Raw genomic sequence first — 16,930 nt, forward strand, 5'->3', positions numbered from 1 at the left:
ATAACAGGGTAAATGGTGGATTTTTCAGCTCAGACAGGAACTCTTGTTCTCACATTTGATATATGCATATCTCTTTTGAACAAAACACTTTCTTCAGTAAAGCTTAATACACAGAATTCTTCTGAATGACACTTTCCTATGATTAACTAAGTGAAAAGAACATTTAACCCAGATGTCTTTCTTCCCAGTAAGTCATTTCCACACATATTTTCTGCTTACATACATACACACATGTTCAAGATGACACTTGTAGTTCTATCTTTAAATGTCCATATACCCTTGGTCCACAGAGATGGTTTCCTATTCCTTGTGCATAAGAGTAATATACAGTTTGTAAATAGCCTTTGAGCCTGAGTCCAGGGATGATATCTCAGAACTTGATGTTTTGCAGCCCTGTTGCTAAGTAGATGTTGGGTATCCTCCATCACTAGTAGCATATTCCTGAACTGACGTTAGCAGCTGATTGGTCTTCATTTGCTGGTGACAAAGAAATCTCTATCCTAAGTGGCAAATGTTTGAGACTAACCCCCACAACAGAAGAATTTTGGTGTTGTGTCAAGCAGCCACTTAGTACACAAGTCTCTTTTTAACTCCTGTATGTATAACACCTTGGCTATATTTGTAACACTGGCTCTGTTCTCAGACAGTGTTGAGATGTGACCTGTCTGGCTGCTTGCCTGTGTTGCAAGCTTCCTCTTTTCTTTGGGTTTCAGTGAAATGATATCATATAAGAAGTGAGGTCTAATGTTATGTTGTTAAATGTGATAACCTGAAATATGTACATATTTGAGTTATTCTGACAAATAGAATCAAGGGCTCACAAATAAAAAAAGGGGGGGGGGGGGAGGTGGAAGTTACTCATGCTTGCTCAGGCTGAGACCCATCATTATATTCTATACAATTGACTAGCCCAGAAGGGCTTCATATGTTACAGAAAACTGAAGTTGCCTTAAATCTGCACAGTGGTGCTCTTTCCCTAATAAACCATTAATGCTCCTGGTATTGTTTGGTATATACTGTATAATTGGGCTTGCAACAAAATAATTTTGTAAGCTTCTTTGCTTCACTTCTTTAAATATTCCAGTGGAAGTAACTGAAATTTTAGATCCCTTGTATCATGCTGATTCCTTAGCCTGAATGATCAAATACATGGCTGAATTGAAAAGAGCAGCTCTCAGCAAGAGTATAAGCAAGGCTCTGGTTTACCTCCGGGTCATTAGCAAGATGCCGTATTCACTCTACCATCGAACCTTTAACTACTTCATTTGTGAAGGCTGTTTTCATCAAACATCATGAAATTATAGAATTGGTCCGATTGTTCAGTCTGGCAGCCAGTCTAGACAAGGGGTCTGTCTCAATTAGAAGTGACAAATTACCTTATGAGGGGAAATGGAAGAAGAATTCCGGTATTGTATTTCCTAATCCCCTCACTGTCTCCCAGTCCTGCCTCTCCTGCATTCCTCCTGGTTGCTCAGCTGCAGTGGTAGGTTGGACAGTGTTCAGTGCTACTTATGCCTCTTCCCATGAAGCGTCCCTTCTACAGCCTTCTACTGAATTAACAGCTTTGAATTGGGGGTTGGAACTTGAAGATCTTAAGGTCCTTTCCAACCCTAACTGTTCTATGATTCTATGAATGGCATATTTTCCCTTTCCTTCTTGGACCCCAAACACCCTACAGCCAATATCCTTGCACTGCTTCTCCAGATAGATGTGACAAGGCAGGAGGGTGCTGAGGACAGGCTCACTGACATGAATTTGACAGGCAGCTGAAAATGTCACCTCATTTTAGTAAGCCAGGAGTCCTTTGTGGTAAAACAAAGCACTTCTATTGCAGATCCATTTTTTGGGGGGGTTGGTCCCTTTTTTCTCCCTCCCATTCCCCATTTTTTCATCTCTGGGTTATAAGAGTGGATAATGGTTGTTTGGTAATTAGCAACCTCTACAGGAAGATGTAGATGCCTGGGAGAGCCACAGCCTGAGGTAGCCTTGCAAAGGCTGTTGAAGCAGGCAGTGCTCTGCTGACCTTTGAAAGCTGCTGGTGGATCTGCCCAGTGCCAGTGCTGTGAAAACAGAGAGGAAAACAGAGAGGAAAACAGTGTGGATCAGGTGACTCAAGACCATAGCAGACACTGCTTTTGAAGCAGTACAAATCCCCTACGGGATCACACAATTAAAGGGGATTAAAGTCCTAGTCTTGCTATTGCTGAAGTCACTGCCAAAACTTCTCTTGGCTGCAGAAGAGGCTTGGCCTGGTTGGTGCTGTTAGCCACAGTTCTCCAAGGGATGCTCTATTCTTTGAAAGCTTTGTTCAAAGTGAAATCAGGAGGTTAATTCTGTATGAATGCCTTGTGGTGTCCATTAGTTTGTCTGGGTGAAGTATGAAATATTTCATGTTGATCTATAAATCCCTCAGTTCCTTAAGTGCTGCTGGACTTGCAGCCAGCCTCTTTGTGTGTGATACAGCAAAGGTCCTCTGAGCAGCTCAGGATTGCACATCTTAGAAGAAAGGAGGATGGGACACTAGTATTTTAAATTTATTCTTTTCCTTGATGTGCTCTGATCCACTGCAGCAGCCTGAAAATGTGGTTTATCATATCCCACAGGTTTGGGAAGATGAAAAGGGTGGTTGGTTGATGATTAAATTCTGCTTTGTATCAGATAGGGTTGCTGGAGGAAATGGAATTTATATTGACAGATGGAATTGATTTTTCTTTTCTCTTAAGGAGCTTAATTATTCAGTAACCTGTGCTCTTGTCTTCTGAGCCAAGAGAGTTTAGGAGACACCTCAATGAAATAGAAAGGCTTGGTCATTTGTAATCTGATGTACATTAAGGAGAAATTGAATTAATGTGTTGTAAAGTCTGATCCTATGTGGCTGTCTTTGGGCATACTTAACTGTCATTTGTCCTCTTCAGTCCTCTTGCAAGGCAGAGTTATAGAAACAAATATTTACAATCACCTTTTTTAAAGTAACTGTTTAAATCATAGAGGTGTTTTGATTTTTAATTTTAAACTAGCTTCAAATTTATGTCTCTACAATAGACATTAAACCCACAATGATTTGATTCTTGAACACCAGAGGGATTTTAAGTATCACTGTAGGTAGGAGGGTATGTTAACAGCACTTCTGTAGGCAATCTCCCTTCTCTAACAGCATCAGAAAATCAAGCTTCTGTACCTGCAAAGACTGTGCTTCGCTACTCTGAGCAATCAGTTTGCCTTCAGAAGGACTCACTACGAGTTTTAGGTTAAGCGTGCTTTTAGGAAAGTAATGAATGGATCAAGTGAAAGCATCCTTGCTGGCAATTCAAAACTATAATAAAACTTCAAATTGATGCTTGCAACAATTGTGTTGTTGATTACCCACTGAACACATCAGGAATAGTTTTAAAATCATTTCTTTTCTTTATCTTCCTCTTCGCCCTTGTTCTGTAACCCAGGAATTAATCACACTATATTTGGGAACTACAAGGAAGGATCTATTCTGATATCTCTTGTATCATTAGCCTTGTTAAAAAAACAGGAGAGCATATGCTGCGTTCATTTAAAAGGGGCTGAACTATGTCTGCTGTGAACATTATTCAGCAGTCCCTGGAGAAATTTAAGTCAGCCAGAATCCCTTCTGGGTCTCCTGTTGCAACACAGTCTATCAGCACTTTCCCAAATAGAAGTCAATGACTTTTAAGTACAATCCAACTCTTAATTTGAGTAGAAATGAACAATGCATCTCTTTTTCTGAAAATAATTGTATTTTTTTAAGATTTGTGTCTCTATAGAGTGAACAGGGTATGTTAAAACAATGAGCAAAAAAAAAAAATCTAGATGTAAAACAGAGACACAGACTGTAAACATCAATGCTGAGATGACAGTTGTGTGATCTACCACAACTTCACTTTGTATGTTAGCAGAACAGTCCGTCTATATGAAAGTTTCTCTGCAGCTGTACCAGGATAATGAATATGTATTTGTTCTCAGGAAATGGTATTTCGGCTGGATACTCAGAACTTGGAGTCTGGCAGGTTAAAATGCCCCTTCGATCCTCAGCAGCCATTCGCTTCAGTGATGGCAGGTAAGAAATCATCAGAGCCAAGTGCTCCTCTCAGATTTGTGATGGCTTCATATGTGAGCCTGGGTTCAGAGGCTCAGCAGAAGTCATCAGTGGACCTCCACTGGTGTTGGTTGTGTTTCTGGTTTGTGCTCTCAGGGGCCTTCAGCCTGCAGATGTCAAGGGGCTGGAAATGCAGTAACACAAACAGAGCCATTTGAGTGACTGCAGATCCTCTGCCAGTTGAGCAGGGAGGTGGTTTCATCCTCACCCAGTCATTTCTCCTTTAAGAAGACAACCAAAAATACCCACGGACAGACAATGTTTGAAGCGCTTCTGGGCCTCTTTCTGAAATTATCAATATATTCTGCCCTTTGAAGTCTGCTGACATCCACTATTTCCATAAATACAATTTTGAGGTTTCTATTTACTCGAGTAGCCACTTCTGAAGCTGGAAGCCCATGAACAAGATAGTGCAATCTGCCTGCTGTGTGCATCACAGCACTGTGTGGTCTGACATTTGGTGCCGAGGAATGTCAGCTTGACCTCCGGATTTCAAATCACTATAAGAGCTACTTTTGTCGTGGTTTGGTTCATAGCTTTAGACAATTTTCATTTAACTTGCCTGTCAAGCGTATGAATACAAGATAAGAGTGAAGCACCATGACATTTTCATTTGCAGCCAAAGAACAGTGGTGACAATGCTTTGAAGTATCGGTCACTCTGTGTTATAAAAAGAATATGACTAATGTTCAGTCTTTAGTCTCAGATAATAAGATAGATGATTTGTGATTCTGACCCTATAGATGGGGCAGGACTTCCTTTATTAAAAACAATAGATTAAAGCCAGTGCTTATTCTTCTCAGGGACCCCTAGTACTATTTAATGACCATGAAGTCTATTTTTAAAATGGGTTTCTAGAAACTTTAAGTTTTTGGGGTTTTTTTTTACTTTTTTTAATGCACTAGAACTCCATGATTTATTATAGTGTTCGCTAATTTCAGTAGCACTCTAGTGCTTTGACTGTTCTATTAAATCTTGTGAAATGAAGAAGCTGCTCTCTTTCAACTACAAAGAATCTCTCTTTGAATTCTACATATATTTTGCCCCGACTAAATGCCGCAGGTAAATTTGAAAAGCTGCCCTTTTTAACTGAAAAATCACATGCTCATTATCCATCTTCTGTTACAAGTTACTGCTCACCAAAACCGTTCTGGACATAACTGGAACTTGGAATGAGAGATACCAAAAGCTGAGAGAAGTGCTGAAAAAGCCTTGTCAGCAGAGCCTAAGCAAAGATGGAGAATTTCTGTTAGCCCTTCAGTTACATTGATCACTGAGTGCCTGTCAGTTAGCAAACACCAATTACCCTGCCCATTCCTCATTATGACAAATACCTTTCAGAATGTACTATTGTTTCTTTACAAAGGCGACATGCTGTCTGAAAGATGTGCTTTCCAATACTGTCACGGACATACTACATAAGTAACAATAATAATGAGGTAAAAAGAAAGCTGATCTTTTTTTTCTTTCTGAATAAAGTGCTTAAGGTGAATCATGGGTTGTGGTTTTGTTAGATTTTTTTTTTTCCCCTTGATCTCATACTTTTAAGTACATTTACATCTTTTGCAAATGAAAACACAAACATCTATGTTGAATGGTATTTGCTCTTCCTTCACTCTCAACAAAAGACTTCTCTCTAAAAGATCCTGTGAAATGCTTCCACCCAGAGGATCAGAAAACCTGGAGAAAAGGAACTCTGGGAAGGGGATTTTTATGTATCATATAGCTTTTTATATGATTATTGTTTATGAATATGAATCTTTTCTCCTTTTATGAACTCCAGGGATTCATTGTTGTAAGTCATTAAACAAAAAACAAACTCCTCCAAACACTAAAGCTATCTCGTTATTTCACAGAAAAAAAAGACTTGTAACATGCAGTAAAAAACTGACAGTGATTGATAGTGTTTCTTTGCTTCTTTTTTGAAAATAACAGAGATCTGAAGTGAAACAGAAAATATTGTACAATTCTTAAAGTTGTGAAGTTTTGCATATTCCACAAGGCTGGCAGGAGACTAAATAGTAACTGCAGTTGCTGCAAAAACTGTACTGCATTACAGATATAGTTTCCTTGTGAAACAAATTCTGTCTGCCTTATTCAAGCAAGATGTCTCATTTATTTTTGTGGGACCACTCGCTATGTTAAAATGATCACGATTTGGGTCTGCAGCCATATCCCTACTATTAACACATTACATAGTTGAGAAGAATTCTCATGGTGCCTAAATTCCTCTTCATGAATGAAGTGTTGGATAGAGATCCCTACACCAGGAACGGGCCAAGTTGCAAAGTTCCCGTCGTGAAGCATCCATCATGTTTACTAGCTCAAGCCCAGGAGCAATAAAGCCGTTGGGGCTGCAGCAAGCCTGGGACACAAGAGCTAGCTTGAATGCATAGATGGTCACGTCCTCTCCATGGCCCCCAGTTCCATGGTCAGTGCTAAAGGGGCAGGATGCACAGATTGAATATACCTTCATACCTTTAAGAGCCCAGCCGGGGGAATTTACATTTCTGAGTGCCTAAAAGGTCTGAAAATTAGACTTGGACTCCTCTACTTCCAAGACATATAATTACCAATGTTACCCACATTTAAATGTAAATTACATCACAGAATGCAAAATCCCATTAAAATATAAATTGATAATACTTCAAATCATTAAATTTGTTCAGAGGCCAATTAAACACACGTGTTGTTCACCCAACAAAACACAAATAGTTTCAATTTTGTTTATCCTGCAGCTGTAGAAACCCTGTTTCTTTTTCATTTGCAGATGAGTATCTTTATGCTGGAACAGCTTCTGATTTCCTTGGCAAAGACACTGCTCTAACACGTTCTCTGGGCCCTTCTCACGACCACCATTACATCAGAACCGACTTTTCTGAACATTACTGGCTTACTGGTAAGATCCCAAACATATGCTGTTGTCATTTGCATTGTCCCTGCCTCTCTGAAGTTAATAGCCCCTTTCTTACATAAATATATGTCGAGTAACTATAAATATAGATACTGTATCATGGTATCTTTGGATTACATAGGCTTTTTTGTAAAAAAAATGCTCAGTGGAACAAAAATGCACTTGAGAAAAGTCACAGAGGTGAAAATGCTAATTAAGGAAAGAGTAGGAGCATAGGACCTAATCATTCTTTCCGTCTTTGATCTGTACATCTGTGTATAGTCCTGTAATTGGAATAATATAACGACTTTTAATGCTTCTATTTTCAGTCTTGTCGGAATAATTTTTTTCTAAACCATTTTTCCGATCACTCCTGAAAGCTGTTCCCTACAACATGTAGAAATGACAGACTAGAAATTCCATGTTTTTAGGCAGGAGGTCTTTTTTTTTCTTGTCTTTTCCTTTTCTTTTGAGGAGGAAATATACCCTCTGTTGCTGTGAAGATCGTTTTAAAACCACTAAGGGCACCCTAAAATAGCTTCCCAAGCAAAATACTGCTTTTTCTTGCCCATTAAAAAACATTCTGAGCTAGTAAACCCTTTAAGAAACTGGCTGCTTTTACACCCAGCCAGTCTCAAACCACACACAGAGTAAGATGGAAAACTTCGTTCACAAGCAAGCCCTGCTCAATTAAGGCATCCCGCTTTTAGCCGTCAACTGTCTTTAAAGATGTGGCAACACTGGCCCTGATTCAGGATGCCTGTGTAACTATTATGGGTATATTGTAAAGCCAGGGACTGCTGACCACAGGGTTAAGTTGTCTTCCCAGCAGACAGCTTCTGAAAGGGATAATTTTGCCTCTTAACTCTTTGAGACCTCAACAAGAGGAAATGTTCCTTTTTTATTTTATTTTTCATTCCACCCAATTCTCTCCTTTCTTCTAAGCTGTTGCCTTACATTTCTGTCTAGGTGTAATTCTGTAACCTCAGGATTTCTGTGAGATGAGAAGGAAAGGAGTAGCCATATAAAGTCCTTCTACCTATTTAAATAGGAAAAGTCCTTCAGGCAGATAGAAAAATCTCACATCTGACTCTGGTGACCTTCCTACTTTCATCTCCTGTGCTCGATCCCTTTCTTGTCCCACCTTTCCTATCCCTTGTCTCTCATTTCTACAAATCCCTTGTGCAGTGTAGACTAGAAATGGGTTGTAAGTGGTACGGACCAGGATGGGTCTTTCCAGCAGGCAGTTCTCTAACTGTAATTCACCATGCAACTGAATATACAGTTTTATCACTGGCAGCCTGCTGATGCTTAACGTGGAAAGATGGCTTGGGTAGCCGCTTTCCTAGGGGATGCTATAATATCCAAAAAAGAAAGATTTACTGCAGTTTGGCCCTGAGGAGCATTTGGTGTTATCATTATTATAGATCCACCTTGATGAGCATTACAGGGTTTAGCTCCCAGCCCAAAAGAAGTTACAGCTTAAATATCCAGCTCCAAACATTTCTTTGTGCTATTAATGTTTCTTCATGAGCAGTTTGAGGCGAGTACAAGAACACAGAATAAACTAAAGGTTTGAGAACAGTTTATGTGCTTTAGTTTGGAGGCTGGGTGGGGGTAAGGCTGTCTGCCTTTCCTCTTTTAGGTTGATTCATGTTTTATTCTGTTTTCACTTAAAGCATCTGTATTTATGAAAGTTTTCTAAGGAGAACAATATATTAATATGTCTGGATTTGAAGAACAGCTTTAGTGTGTTAGACTGCGACGTGGAAATTACCCCACGCTGTATAAACACTGAAGACCCCATATATTCTTCAGGTTTACCTTGTTTCCAGCCACATAAAAAACTATAGCCACGCTCTGTCTAAGACTTCACATACACAATCCATGCAGTGTTATGCTAAGAGGCACAGATATAAATGAGGTGCATTTAATATTTTGAAACAGTCAAAATTTTAAGGTTGGAGAAAATTTTGAGTGCAGCTCTAAATGATGAGATCATATCCTATGGCAATAAGCTATAGGGTAGCCAGTATATTTCTAGTTTATTGTGTAACACTACCAACTGCATACCATTGTGCTTTCAGCCGATATTGGTATAAAGAAAATATTTACTCGATTTCAGGTTTAAAACTCTCATCTCATCTAAATCCCCTCTTCTCTAAATCTACCACCCATTTACCAAGCATGTGTTAGGCCTCCAGGAAAAGTTGTACATACTTGAGTAATTGTACAATTAGAAATAAATTATTTCCAGGCATGACTCATGTTTTACTTAGGATAAGCATAAAATGTGTAGCTTGTTTTTTACCAGAGGGCTGAGGAAATTTTGTTGTAATGCACCCTAATATTTTTTAAGTTTAGCCTTATTTTGTTTCTGGAAACAGGATTATCCTTTCCTGAGGGAAGGGAGGGAAAGACAAAGCATAAGGGAAAAATGCGTAGGATACCTTCTAGTTCCTTGCAAGGCATCTCTATCTTGACTAATTAAGACATGCCGTAATCTCAGTGACTGAATAGCAGCTCCACGGAGGAGGAAAGGAGGAAGGCAGCTGATCTTTCCCATGACTCATGCTCACACAAGCTCATACTCCTGCACACAGTGGCATTGAAGACAGAGGGGATGATGCCTCTGCTCAGATTTCAGCCCTTCTCCCGCAGAGCTAAAGAATCGGGTACTCTTGCAGCCACTGACTGGAGGCATGTCACCCATGGCCATGGCTGGGCACAAGGCATGTGGGGATGGTGGCTTGGCTCCAGATGGCAAAGCCACTTACTGGAACTGACTCTGCACCACTCCACCCCAGTGGGCAAAGCAGAGCATCTCATGGTGAGATACCTGAGACCTACATACAGGCATGCACTAAACAGCTGCACATTCGTCCCTCTTTATAGGAAGCTAAAACCATTGCTGGATGTGTGCTTCCCTGAATTGCTTCTCCCCCCACACCCCCTACCCCCATTTTTTTTTTTTTTTTCACTGCACTTAAGGCAGTTTTGCCAGGGCAAAGACTTGCCGGCAATGACTTCTTTATATTCTGTGAAACTTGGCTCGGATTCAGCTCACTTAGCAATAAGAGGCAAAAATTAGTATCCTGTCTGGGCTCAGTCGTTTGGCTTGTCTCTGTAATTTACAGAGAGAGGTGGCACTTCCAGAGGGTGACTCACCCCACCTATTGTAGGCATCTGTCTGAAAATAGGATCATTAAATAGGATAATTCATTGTCACTTTCTTCCTTGTGTCCCTCCTTGAAAGAGCACCTGAATGAGCTTAGGTTAGGAGCTTGACTTATAGACAGTGAAAGGTAAATGAACTGAGCACTGTCTTTGCATTTAATCATGCTGCGTATTTCTGGCAGCCCGACTTTAAAGACGTGCTGCCTCCCACTGTTTTGGGTTGCTTTTCCATTTCTTCATGTTCTGGGATTTGCTACTCATTTGCTATGCTCTTTGTCTGAGCCTAATGAGTCTTACTTCTGTGCAGGTCTTACTACAGCATGCACAGTTGTGGTGTCTTAAACTTCTGCTGGTGTTAGAAGGGTGTGATAGCCGACAGGTACCCAACAGCAAACATGACCACTCCACAAACCCAGCAGTGAAGGATTAAGTGTAACAGTTCTTCCCACTAAGCCACAAAAACATGTTGAAAAAAGCATAAGCAATATCTGAATTTATTGTACCATCTGTTGTCAGAGCTTGTGATGCTTTTGATCCCCTCTTTGGTTACTCACAATCTAGCCATGAAGGTAGTATGTGGGAGAACTGTCTATTAAAGCTATTAGGGGGCACAACTGTGCATATGGGAAAACAAACAGTGGTTTAAAATCATCATCATATAATTTGTTTCCCATGCAAAGAAAAAAAAACTAATTCATAGTTGGTTTAAAGACACTTTTCTATATTGTATGGATGGGTTACAAAAGATGAGATTACAAGATGGGTTACAAAAGAAGATCTCATTTGCAGAACATAATGTGCTCTTCGGATCATGATCTCTTTCATTACATTTTTTTCATTCTCTTTGTCTTCGTATTTACAGAGTATTTTTGTTTGGAACTCAACTTCAGTGTTTTCAATTGTGATTTAAAATCAATAAATATCTGTATTCCTTTAATTTGTTAGAGATTCTTCTAAATCTCTTCCAGGCATTGGTATTGAGATATTTGGTTTTGCATTTGGCTTGTCAAGTAAAGCAATGAAATTTAATTTTAAAAAACCCATATATTCAGAGTTTTGTTACGTGAATATGGATTAAAAAAAATCTATATGAAATTCAAAAGAGTGCTATAGAAGTATTTAGCAGGTTTTCCTATTAAATGCTTATTTAGCTAACCACATATTTAAGGAAATGTACTGGAAGCGTATTTATGTATTTATTCATGCTCAGAGATCTAATCTTCAAAGTAGCCTTACAGCCCCTGAGGGGTAATTGAATATTTTCTTTAAGCTCATTTTGAAATCCTAACTTAAATTTATGGAGCTTGATGCTTGCATCATTTAATTTTTCTGCTGGCACCATTCTGTAGTGTCAGAAAGGTTTAAAATGGAAGCAGCGCTGTAGTTATTTTGACCCATAAATTTACTCTTCTGTCACGAAGGTGCACATTCAGCACTTAAACACATCCCGTTTCGTCTCCAGCTTTTGGTAGTGAACTTTTGAATCAAGGACCCACTTTTTGTCCTGTGTATACTATAAGGTTCACAGTGAAAATCCGTCAAGGCTAATGTAAAGTAACAGCCATTATAAAAAGAACAAAGGCATGAAGATACATTAAAAGCTGATAATAATATTTCCCACATATCACCAGTGTGCTCTGTTTGCTCTGCCATCTTCCAGTGTCCTCCTTAGTGCTTTCTGCTGCAGCCTGCCTGCTTATGGGGGCAAAGACTGTGTATTTTATTGCTGAAAGAATGCATTTTAGAGTCAAGGGTCTCTTTGCACTGTATTTGTGTAGCCACTTCTGGTTAAAGAAAAACATAATTGATCCAAGTGCCCTTAGAAGCACTCATCTATTGCAGCACATTAGGGAACGTCTTTAAAGTCCCTTCCCCAGGTATCTGGTTGACTTGTGCAAGGCAGGGTTGTTGCCTGCTCTGCTGCAGTCAGGGACCCCTGGAATTAGTTTAATTGATGATTTTAGTACTAAGTTTAAAGAAAAAAACCCAAACAACCCAAACCAAACCAAAAAAAAAACTACCACTGGTGAGAAGGCCTGCAGATCATGGATGAGGGAGCTGAAGAAGACAGTGAAAGGTGTATTAAATCCTTGCCTTGATAAGTATGCCCATAAGACGCAGGCAGAGACACCCAAGCTTGTTTTGGAAGAGACCAGAAGTAATAGTAATATCACAGCTCAGCACGTCAAAGCAAGTCATGCTGTAACGTTTCTTGCAAAAAACAGATTTAAATAACCCAGACAAACCATGATGTTGGTACAGCTAATCTGTTTTCACACAGCAAGGAACTGTGTCCTTAAGACTGACTAGTCAGTTGAGGATTATCATGTGCTAACTTGGGAATCCAAGTCGGGTTTGGTAGATATGGGCAGTAAGATTGTTATAGCACAGATATGTAGGAAACATTTAAAGCTGTCATTTACATTGAATTTTTAATCCATCGGTCAATAAAGGTTCGTTCATTCCTTTGCAAGCTATCTCTAGAAAACAGTAGTGTATTTCTGTACTCATAACTGCTGCAGTGTGTAACTAAATTAATTTCAATTCTACCATATAATTTCAGCAAATCTATCTAGCTTTTATTGGTGTCAAGAGCAATAAGGCAGATTTTTAGGCAGTATTTTGTACCGAGAGTTATCCTATTTTCAAACAGAGAATGATAGCCAGTGCTGCATATTTATGCAAGTGATAGTAAGGTATATATGCAAAAACATTACACTGAGAGTAAAACATTACACAGAGAATCTCTGGTGTTTTTCACTAGGAGTTAGTAAGAAACTTTCCACTACATGTCTATATAGTGATATTTTTATTTCACTGGAAAGTGCAATATAAATGCAGATTCTGAAGCATAAATGTAGTAGCAAGTATAAAAACTTTTCTTCAGATTTTTAAAACCTTTTTTCTTGGGGAAACTTTTAGGAGCAAAATTTATTGCAACTTTTCCGATCCCGGACACCTATAACCCAGATGACGACAAAATCTACTTCTTTTTCCGAGAAATATCACAGGATAGTGGCACATCTGACAAGACAATCCTTTCCCGGGTTGGCAGAGTTTGTAAGGTGAGGACTTCTATCTTTTATTTTATTTCAAGAAAGTAAAAAAGGAAGAAAAAGAGTTTGATTTGTTTCTGTGAGAAATCTGTTTTCCCCTTTAAATCAGAAGGAAACAGTGTTAGTGAGCTATCATAATAATTTTTCTGAACATAGATTAGTAATGTTGACTGAAATTCACTTGTCTGAAAAATAGAATTGATATTGACTGTGCACCTCTTTTTAAAAAGCTGATATGCTTATAAATTATAATCCTCTGTCTAAACAATAATGTATTTACCTTCAGATATGTAATAGTGACCTGCTTTGTTTCATAAGCTTTCAGTGAGGATTGACTTGTTGAAGTGTACACAATGCAAGGTATGCAGGTTTTTGTGGAACATGCCCACTGAATGGTAGGTTATTCAAACCCATCCCTTCAGCCTAGCTCAGTACATCATTCCTGGGCATTACTGAGAGCTGGGGTCAGTCATTTGTTTCTGCACATTCCTGATAACCAGTTGGGGTGAGGGGAGGATAAAAATGTATATAGCTACTGAGCTACACCCACATCTGCCTGGAGGTTTTGTTCCCTGGGAAGAAGTGCAGTCCTTGACCTTCTTGATCAGGAGGAACCAGGACCCGCATCTGGTGCAGTGTAATAAGTTTCATTTGGTCAGTGCCTGACCTCCTTTAAACGATTACTCCCTTCACTTTCTCTTTCATTCATCCTGCTTTTGCCCCTTATGAAAGATTTCCACCCCTATGGTATTTATAATGAAGACTCAGATTTTCAGGAGCTGCACTCTCTCTGAAGAAATGTCTCTGTCAAGGGCAGAAGCATCCTCAAATGATAAGAAGAAGAGAAACAAATTCTTGCACATGACAACAGCATTCAGTGTAGAGTTTGCTGTTTAACAGCCTCCTGGTTTTGTCAAGGTCTTTTTCCCACTACTTGATTTCTGTGTCATGCATATTCTCTATTCACTCCTTTGACCCATAATACTACGGGGACAGAAGCTGTCAGTGTAAGTGGTCCTAACCTGTCCTCAGCTCCTCATTAAATCCTGGTACCCAGGTATCACTGGTAAAAATCAGGAAAATGGGACTTCACTGTCTTAATGTTAGTAAATATAAGCTTTGAGCAAATGTTTATTTCATGTAGCTAACTAGGTATCAGCAACACCATCACAGCAATCACACAAGTAGGCACATTTCTGTGATACTTTGTTCAGAAGTTTTCATTAACTTGCATTTTCTGAGCTATGTGCCCCTCCTGGCAGAGAAAATTATCTTATTAAGAAGCTTGAAAAATTAGCAAACAGACAAAAGAGTTCCTGATTTGCAGTAAGATATGTCTAGAGCAGCACCCATTCAGCTAATGGTCACACAATGAATCTACAACTTCTCTTCAGTTTGACAGACTCCTAAATCCAACTGAGATTTCAGTGACCACAACCATTTCACACTTCTCTCCTTGTCATAAAGTGTTAAGAAAACAAAAAATGCTTCTTCATAAATCAGTTCTCTAGTAGGTTTTTAGCCAGGCGAAAGAATGGGTAATCTTTAGCTGGGTATTTCACAGCACTGTGATTAATGGCAGAATGGAAATGCAAACATATATGATTTGCTGCTAGACATGGCATTTGCTGATTATGAGAGAGCACTTAATGCATTAGGAGAAATTGGTAGACAACATTTTCAAGCCAAGGCACAAGAGAGATTGTAGTGAAGTAAGATATATTAGCTACAGATCTCTAGCATCCTTTACCTAGAGAAAAAAGAGATAAGTTATCAGAATAAAAGCAAATGTATTATAAGGAAATCCTAATGACCATGGTGTAATCATACCTCAAATGAGACTAAATTTGTGGAGTAGTCATGTTAATGGCAAAAAAAAAAATCTTGATTTTTATTTGTAATAGTCAAAGCAAAACAATGGAAACTGATAAGTAAGGTGATTAATATTAATGTTAGTTTTGTACTTTCTTCTTGATTTACTGAGCACTTCCTGATGGATAGAGAATTCTCTTGAAAATTCAGATGCCTGTTTTTTTGTACATTTATCTTGACTGCCTGCAAATAAGAAGACATTATAATGCAAATTATTATAATACAAATATAATTATTATAGGTATTTAATATAAATTAAAATATGCAGGTGGACTCCTCTGTTTACTAAGATGCTCTGGAGCTGTGCTCTGACACAAAACATCTGCTATGCTTATTTCACTCTGATACAAGATCCATCTTTTTGGTTTCAACAGTTAACATAACAATTTCTACTTGAACTGTCTCAATAATGTGACCTGTACTGCATATAGTTAAGCCTTTGCCTTCTTTCCCTAGCAAACAGAAAATAACAGCGGTGGGAGGAGTCCAGAAAACTTGTAAAATCATTTGCTTGGTCTAAACCCAGATTTTTCTGCTAGAACTCAATTGCTCTCTACCTCACTGTGCCTTAGGGCTCTGTACATTAATGCCAGAGACACATGCTGAAATTGAATAGGCTTTGTTCTTAATAAGGAGGTTAGTCAATGCAACCTATTTGGCTAATTTTCAATGGCTCAACAACATGGTCTCTCACTAATTCTCCCCCTTAGGGAAAATTTTCTCTGGAAAGCATCCTCTTTTCCCAGCTACTTTCAGACCCAGAAGATTACAATACTCATGCTGGCATCTCTGTGCCCAGAGTCAAGCAGCTGCCACTTGTCCTATTACAAGACCATACTTACCATCTTGAAGCATGGGTTGTAATAACACAGCCGCTGTAGCACTAAATAGCACTAGTTCAGATTTACGTCATCTGCATTCTGTATATCGCTACGGGATATCAGTATGAATTGGGAGGCAGTGCTTTCAACAATCACTTTCAGAACCAGTTGTGTCTTTTATCATGGCAAGCAGCATTTCCTATTTTCAGTTTGAGGGAGGCAGAAGAAACATCATTGGCCTATCCATAATACCTGATACTAGTTATCACATGTTCCTACTTACATAAAGTGTAATCTGTTATGTTATTTGCTTTCTTTTCCAGCAAAGTCATAAGTAAAAGAAAAAAAAAATATTAAAGATTAGCCAGAAGTGTTTGGTTTTTAAAATACATATTTACACACACACGTACATTACACGATCCTACAAACTGTAACTTTTTAAGAGCATGGACCCAAGTATTTCTATTTCCAAAAACACAGGCATAAGCTTTTATAGCTACACTGTCTTCAAGCCCACACTACTGAGCCAGTCTGCATCAGCTGAAGACATGACAGAGTCATTATGAACTGAGCCAGGTTTAAAGAGAAAATAAATCACAGCATTCATGGACTGTGCCCTCTGCAGTCAAGTAATAAGTCAGTTACATTTCTGTAAACATATCTACCAGTAATGATGACAGAATTGTAATTCTGCTTAAGGACAAACCTCACAATTCACAAATATAGCCCTAGAAAAGACCTAGATTTCCCTCCTATTTTTCCCACTCAAAGAAAGTGAGAAATGAAAATCCTACCTTACAGGAGTCCACAGAAAGTTTTTGGAGAGGGGGGAATATTGTTGTGGCTTTTGTTTGTTTGTTTTCTATATAAAACCACATTTTTCATAGTTACAACCTCATTCTATTGGCATGGAGTGGAAATTAGCCAAAAGCAGTAGTCTCTTGGCTGCAGTATGAAAATCCTGTTTATTATTATAGCAGCTTGCATTTGCTGTGTTATAATC

General features: G+C 38.8%; 1 protein-coding gene across 4 annotated transcripts in view; it reads left to right on the forward strand.

Annotated features, from left to right (window-relative positions):
* Positions 1-16,930, forward strand: part of SEMA3D (semaphorin 3D) — a 138,060-nt gene that overhangs the window by 75,033 nt on the left and 46,097 nt on the right. For all 4 annotated transcript variants that reach the window (XM_061467283.1, XM_061467284.1, XM_061467281.1 and 1 more), the window contains exons 6-8: positions 3,976-4,069; positions 6,879-7,007; positions 13,101-13,243. In XM_061467283.1, coding sequence (XP_061323267.1) covers positions 3,976-4,069; positions 6,879-7,007; positions 13,101-13,243 — 366 coding nt within the window. The remainder of the gene's footprint in view (positions 1-3,975; positions 4,070-6,878; positions 7,008-13,100; positions 13,244-16,930) is intronic.

This window comes from Pezoporus flaviventris, unplaced genomic scaffold (genome assembly GCF_033815535.1).
Source record: "Pezoporus flaviventris isolate CSIRO_AGI_PZ_B2104156 unplaced genomic scaffold, CSIRO_AGI_Pfla_v1 ptg000045l, whole genome shotgun sequence".
NCBI classification, from domain to species: Eukaryota; Metazoa; Chordata; class Aves; order Psittaciformes; family Psittacidae; genus Pezoporus; species Pezoporus flaviventris.